General features: G+C 44.3%; 1 protein-coding gene across 3 annotated transcripts in view; it reads left to right on the forward strand.

The window, feature by feature from the left end:
* Tpx2 (TPX2 microtubule nucleation factor) overlaps positions 1–7,253 on the forward strand; it is a 47,968-nt gene extending 40,715 nt beyond the window's left edge. For all 3 annotated transcript variants that reach the window (XM_021152746.2, XM_021152745.2, XM_029469161.1), the window contains 6 exons: positions 1,019–1,111; positions 2,278–2,454; positions 3,380–3,526; positions 4,487–4,598; positions 5,157–5,344; positions 6,638–7,253. In XM_021152746.2, coding sequence (XP_021008405.1) covers positions 1,019–1,111; positions 2,278–2,454; positions 3,380–3,526; positions 4,487–4,598; positions 5,157–5,344; positions 6,638–6,745 — 825 coding nt within the window. In that variant the 3' untranslated portion in view covers positions 6,746–7,253. The remainder of the gene's footprint in view (positions 1–1,018; positions 1,112–2,277; positions 2,455–3,379; positions 3,527–4,486; positions 4,599–5,156; positions 5,345–6,637) is intronic.
* Positions 7,254–7,457: the final 204 nt, after the last annotated feature.

Raw genomic sequence — 7,457 nt, forward strand, 5'->3', positions numbered from 1 at the left:
TTTTTTTTTTTTTTGTGTAGCTTTGGCTGTCCTGGAACCCTTTGTATAGACCAGGCTGCTCAGAATTTACAGAAATCCACCTGCCTCTGCCTCCCACATGCTGCGATTAAAGGCATGTTCTGCCATACTAGCTTAGCTGTATTCATCTTATCTTCACTTTTCAGAAAACTAATAAAAATGGGTGTGTGGCTTGCCCATAAAAACATTTTAAACATTGTGTGCAGAACCAAGATGAAGTTACTTAACTTTCCGCCCTAGAATCTCAAAGCCTAGCTGAAGGGCCTGCCTCTGAGAGCCTGCTGCAGTCATCTGCTGCTCTCTACTGGCCTCCCCTAGTGGCAAAGCTCTGGCCTCGGGTGCCCTTACAGTGTGTGGAGATACAGTGGGTGTGGTGTGGTGCTGTGGTACAAAGAGGAGCAATCAAAGCCCCTAAGAAACAGCCATGCAGACAGTTTGCAGTGGGAATCAGTCCTCATGATTTGTGGAAGGAAAAGTTGTTAAGAAGTTAAAGGAGGGGATTTCCTTTCCTTTGTTTTACACTGAGATTGACAGGTGGTAAAGACAGTGAGAGATGGACTTGAGTAGCCGAGAGCATGAGGCAGAGAAAGCCAGTGTGATGGAAGTCTTGAGCATGGATGTGGAAAGAGAAGTTACTGTGTTTAAAGTGTGGGTTTCTAGAGTGGGACTTCTAGGGGCCTGAGGGTGCCAACCACAGAGGCTTCTGTTCTCTTGGCATGTGATCTTTTAATTTTGTGTGTGTATGTGAGAGAGAGGGAGACAGAGACAGAGAGAGATGTTTATATGAGGGTGTTATGTTAGTCCTTGCATAATCACGTGGAGATCAGAGGACACCTCTGGGATTTAGTTCTATCCTTCTGCCATGGGTTATGGGATCAAGTACAAGGCAGGCTTGTTCAGCAAGTGGCCCCTCATCAGGGTTCTATCTTCCTGGCCTGGTTTTTAGTATTTTATGTAGCATTGCTCTTTGATGTCTAATTGAGTTAAACCCTTCTTCCAGGGTGTTCCTGAAAAGAAGGTAATTCCAGCTACTGTCCCGAAGTCACCAGTTTTTGCATTGAAGAACAGGATCCGAGTGCCCATCAAAGATGAGGTGATTCCCTGGGAAGAGGGAGTCTTCTTTTCTTTTTCATGACCAGTCTGAGTCTTAATCATTCTTTTTTTTTTTTTTTTTTTTTTTTTTTTTTTTTGGTTTTTCGAGGCAGGGTTTCTCTGCATAGCCTTGGCTGTCCTGGAACTCACTCTGTAGACCAGGCTGGCCTCGAACTCAGAAATCCGCCTGCCTCTGCCTCCCGAGTGCTGGGATTAAAGGCGTACGCCACCACGCCCGGCCTTAATCATTCTTTATATTTAATGGGGCTAAAAGGCAATCAGCTCTTGTCTGGAGTTGACTGTAGGAATGATGTGAATGCTTGAGCATGCGTTTTGTTCCTCTGAGAACACTGAAGCTGGCTGTGCTGTGACTCAACTTTCAGTGATAGTGGGTTCGAGTCTGCCATTAAACCTCTGCATCCTGTAGCATTGGGATCATGCAGCCTTTGTAACATGGTCAAGTGTTTCCTGAGCTATTGTCACTGCTCAGGGACCTTGAAAATTCACTTGAGCAATTACATCGTATTGTCCTTGATACCTAAGGGTCACAGAGGTGACTGAGGGTGATGAGTTATGGGTCTGTAAGAAGTGAATTGCCATTGATAGCATCTTATTACATCTCCTATTTTATTTATAAATATCCAGCCTTGGGGTAATTTTATAGCAGATATCAGCATAAACCTTTTTATAGGATCAGTTGAAACTCAAATACTTGGTAATCTTATGTTACTAGCTTGGTAATCTTATGTTACTAGCTTGAACCCAAACAACTTACTTGGTCCTATTCTGGGTTTGGCAACCATTAATTTCTGTCACATGTTTTAGTGGAGTCCGAGTCAGAATATAAGGTGTAAGTGTGCTTACTCAGAACCTTTCTTCAAGTCTTGATTTTACCTGTCTGGTGTCATCTAGTTATTCCAACATTCCTGAGAGGAACTTGAGATTCTTAAAGAGTTACTGTGTCAGTCATTCACCCAGTGCTCTTACAGATTGCTTTGACCCATGATGAGTGGGCATTGTCTGTCTTTGAAAGAAAAGTCATTTGGTGCTAAGTGACTTGCATCATCAGTAGCTTATCCCATATGTGCTTTCCGAGACCTCACTCTGAGCTCGGTGAGCAGGGCAAAGACGAGGAGTCTTGGTTCTCAGCTGTAGTTTCTCTCTTAGGAAGAGGAGAAACCAGTAGTGATAAAAGCTCAACCTGTGCCACATTATGGGGTGCCCTATAAGCCCCACATCGCAGAGGCAAGAAATGTGGAGGTGTGCCCTTTCTCCTTTGATACCCGGGACAAAGAGCGCCAGTTGCAGAAGGAGAAAAAAATAAAAGAGATGCAGAAAGGGGAGGTAGGTGTTTCATATCTGTAATTTGCAGAATACTGTTCTTTGATCCCTCAAAAGGAACCTTTCCCCGTTTGTTTGTTTGTTTTGAGCAGTGTTTTGCTGTGTAGACCAGATTGGCTTTGGATCTGTGGTTGTTTCCCTGTCTCTGCCTTCCACATCCTGGGATTACAAGCATGTATAATACATTTCACTCAGAGAATGGTTTATATAAAATTACTATATAGAAATATATAAAAACATACTTTGAAGCAAAAAAGTATATAAAATCTTTATAAAATTACTATTGAATCATTGTTTTCCACTGATGCCTACATGACCCGCTATGAAATGTTTATTGCGCTTTGAAGTAGTAGGAAAAAAAATCTAGGTTTTCTTTGGGTCTAAAACGGTCCATGGCTTTTCGGCTAGACCATCCCGCTTTAAAAATTGAATTCCTCTGTTTGTCTTTCAGGTTCATACACATATTTAGGAGTAAATATTGTTTTATCTCTGTCTCAATTTGCTTTCCGTTGCTGTGATAAAATCAAAAGCAGTTTGGGAAGAAAGGGCTTGTTTGGCCATGTTTTCTCAGTTGTTTCTCCCCAGATAACTCTGGCTTATATCAAGTTGATAAAATGCTCACCATCATACTTGCTAACAGGCCTTTTTTGGTTTTGTTTGGCTTTGGGGACATTGTCTCAGCATGTAGTCTAGGCAGGTGTGTTGAGCTCCTGATCCTTAGAAATCTGGAATTATAGGTGTGCATCACCAACTCTGGCAAGCATTCTTTACAATTTTTTTGTGATCAGCCTATTTTATTCAGAGACACGAAGGTGAGGGGGCACTGAAGTCATCAGTGGGATCTGAGGTCCTCTGCAGGACAGTGTTTCCTGACCCCCACTGAGGAGAGCTCCTTATGTTGCTCTTCTGTTCTCTTCTCTACCATAAGGTGCCCAAGTTCAAGGCACTTCCTGTGCCCCATTTTGACACCATTAACCTGCCAGAGAAAAAGGTAAAGAACGTGACTCAAGCTGAGCCTTTCTCCCTGGAGACAGACAAGAGAGGCGCCTACAAGGCTGAGATGTGGAAGCACCAGGTAAGAATGAGGAGCCATTGAAATGTTGGATGCTGATTGGTTGATGGGTGAGTAGTGGGTGGACAAGCCTATAGGTTGCAGGCCTATAGATTGGGCCTGTAGATTCACTATCTGTACTGAAATCATCTGGGATGTCAGATTTGACTATTTTAATATATTCTATGTAAACCAGGAGTCACATCAAGTTTTCCCTACAAGGCCAGGCAACATTTACTTTAGGTTTTATAGGTTACATATGACTTATGTCAGGTATTTTCTCCCTGCCTTCCCTCGCCCCTGTATGTATATTTGATCCTTGAAACATGTAAAGACCATTCTTAGTTCAAGTTGCATTTGACTAGCAGGCTGAACTGTGCTCATCTCTCCTTTAGTAGTCTCCTGGGGAATGTGAGACTCCTCAGTTGGGAGTTTCTGTAAGATCTCATCTATTTCCTTAAGTGGGTGCTTTTGGTAAGAAATAGGTTGGAGCCGGGCGTGGTGGCGCACGCCTTTAATCCCAGCACTCGGGAGGCAGAGGCAGGCGGATTTCTGAGTTCGAGGCCACCTGGTCTACAGAGTGAGTTCCAGGACAGCCAGGGCTGCACAGAGAAACCCTGTCTCGAAAAACCAAAAAACAAAAAACAAAAAAAAAAGAAATAGGTTGGGAGAATTGGTTCTTAATAAGATAGGCTATTTTTTTCAACATGGTATATGATATAATTGCTTTTTATTTATCATAACAGGTGATAAAGACAAATGATTGGTTAGAGAGTGATAGAATTGTCTTATCATTTTGTCGCTATTCCTGTTCTCTGTCTCACCTCAAAACAAACACTAACAAGGGTTTAATGGAGCCTCTGGGTCTAATTGCTCATTTAAAAGAAATAAAGGGATAGAAAGCTCTATCTTTTTAGTCGTGTGTTCCTGCTGCTGTAGCCAGCAAACACTGTACGCCACTGTCTGACGGCTTCCTTCCCGCAGCTGGAGGAAGAGCAGAAGCAGCAGAAGGACGCCGCTTGCTTCAAGGCTCGTCCAAACACCGTCATCTTCCAAGAGCCCTTCGTTCCCAAGAAGGAGAAAAAATCACTGGCTGGTAGAGTTTATTTTTTATGTACTCTTTTGGGGGTTGGGGCAAAATGTCACACTTCGCAGTGGGGTGCTAGGACTCAGAATATTGTAGCAGACTAATGCTGTGTCAACAAGAACGGCTCTGTCTGAAGGGACGGTAGCTTTACTCCCTTAGAGCCAGCCTTTTGCTTGTGCTGGAGCCAGTGGCTCCCCTTGAACATTATCAAGTATGTTGGGGCATACATATGCCAAAACAGGAGTTTTGGCAGACACAGCTGGCCTTTCAGTGACAGTCACAGGCTGTCCACACCCAAGAAGGGAGCAAGCAGATGAAGGAAGGGTGTGGGGATTTCTTTCTATACACAAGGCTTGGTTTCTTAGGCCTTGGACAACATGGCTGGTGGGAAGTTAGGATTCTTTTACTTACAGTAGCTGTGTGGGAGAGCAGCATGCAGGGCTGAGTAAGCCACCTCACCTCTCTTGTCTCACTGATGACTCCTCAGCGTTCTAGGTCATGGGGTGTGGCTTCAGCCCTGAGTGCTGCATGTGCATCAATCAGTGTTGTCTTTGTTTCTGTACTCAGAGAACCCTTCTGGTTCTCTAGTTCAGGAACCTTTTCAGCTGGCCACCGAGAAGAGAGCCAAAGAGCGGCAGGAGCTGGAGAAGAAAATGGCTGAAGTAGAGGCCTGGAAACTGCAGCAGCTGGAGGAAGTCAGGCAGCAGGAAGAGGAGCAGCAGAAGGAGGAGTTAGCCAGGCTCCGGAAAGAACTGGTAATCTATTGGGCGCCAGAGGCACTCAGAAGCCTGGCTTGTCGCTGTTCTGCTCTCTGATGGATTTTGGACAGACTAGTCAGCATCCACACTGACAGCAAACAGTATAGTCTCTCCGGCATAGTCACGCACGCACACACACACACACACGCACACACGCACACACGCACACACACACACATATACACAGCCATACCTGCCTGTTGAGTTTGTTCCCAATATAAGTTTATTTCTTAAAGCAGTTCTCAGTGCAGGCCAGAGGCAACACCCTGTTAACCAATGCTGCTTATTAATGAATTATGGCGGCTTGCTCTGAGGTTGATCTACTCTTCAAAAGGATGGGTGGCACCCTGCTTCCCCAGCTGCACTGCCCCTTTTGATTGTTTCTCTTCTGTCTTTTGTTTTGGTTTGTGATTTTGTTGAATACTAAGAGTCAATCAAATAAGTGTAAAATTTCACTGGCAATTTTGGCATCCCGCCAGACAGATGATTTTTCTGTGTAGTTCTGGCTGCTCTGGAACTGACGGTAGACCAGGCTGGCCTCAAACTCAGAGATCCGCCTTCTGAGTGCTGAGAGTGAAGGTGTGCACCACTGCTGCCCAGCAACTCTAACAATTTTTTTTAATTAATTAATTAATTTTATGTATATGAATACACTGTAGCTGTCTTCTGACACTTCAGAAGAAGACATTGGATCCCATTACAGAGCCACCATGTGGGTGCTTGGAATTTGAACTCAAGACTTCTGGAAGGCAATTCTCTTATCTGCTGAGCCATCTCTCCAGCCCCCTTAGTTATTATTTTATACATATGGGTGTTTTGTTAGCATATATGCATATCCACTATTGTGTGTCCTGAGAGGTCAGAAGAGGGTGTCAGATGCCTTAGGGCTGGAGTTACAGATGATTATGAACTGCCAAGTGCATGCTGGGAATTGAACATGGGTCTCCTGGAAGAGCAGTCAGTGCCCCTCACCACTATCACAAATGTTTAATTTGTAGCTTTTGTCTGCTACAGTTTATCAAGACCCTGTTTCTCCCTAGTAAGTTACACTGGGAATAAGTTTGAGTTTCTCAGTGGGAGGTGTGTGTGTGTGTGTGTGTGTGTGTGTGTGTGTGTGTATACACATTCATGCACTGAACAACAGTAGCCACCTGTTTGGGCTTCATCTCCTTCCCCTGAATTTGTAATTGGGATCTATAAATCCTGTCCCCACCATTCTCCCCTAACAGAACAACTGTGCACATAGATGTGTGTTGTCCACCTCAGGAACCCTGTTTTCTTATTCTACAGGTGCACAAGGCAAATCCAATACGGAAGTACGCAGCAGTAGAGGTGAAATCTAGCGAGCTGCCTCTGACTGTGCCGGTGTCTCCTAAGTTCTCCACTCGGTTCCAGTAGAAGCTGCATCTATATCACAGGCATGGAGACCAGGTCTTCAGACTCACCGGCCATGTGTGGAAACACACCTGATAACTAACGGATGCCAGGTGTTTTGAAGATGACTACACAGCAACTTTGAAGCTAATGAGCCTCCGCTCATTTAGACTTTAACCAGACTTCTTGTAGTTATTTCCTTCAGATATTAGCTGGCCCTTTCCTGTTGGTCTTAACGCTGGCTAGAATTTCAAGAATTCGTTTTGGTATAGTCTACTTTTTACCTAGTCCCCCCTTACTCCCCCTTATATATGTATTTTAAGCATAAAATAAAGGCAGTCAATTCCTGGGTTGTGGTTTCAGTCACAGTGTAAGTGAGAAGCAGCCAGTCTATTGGATTTCTTCTCTGTTCAAAATGAGTTTATAAAGGAGCCCTGTGCTGTGAGGTAGGAAGGGAACCTCTGTAATGGCTCCAAGGAAGACTGCGCAGCCTCCGGAAGACCTTACAGAGCTGCTGTTGAGCACGTTCTTATTGTTGGTGGTGACAATGGGATGCCACAGCCTACAGTTTCCCACCTCACTTGGATAACATTGTTTTTTTAAGGTCACAAGAATTTATTTAAGGTCACTGTTTTCTGGAATCCAGTCCATCCTGGAGGGGGTGGTGAGGTGATACTGTTCAGACTGTGTGACAGATTGGCACCTTCAAAGACCTCTCCCTGTTGGGTTACATACT

Source organism: Mus caroli, chromosome 2, assembly GCF_900094665.2.
Source record: "Mus caroli chromosome 2, CAROLI_EIJ_v1.1, whole genome shotgun sequence".
In the NCBI taxonomy this organism is placed as follows: Eukaryota; Metazoa; Chordata; class Mammalia; order Rodentia; family Muridae; genus Mus; species Mus caroli.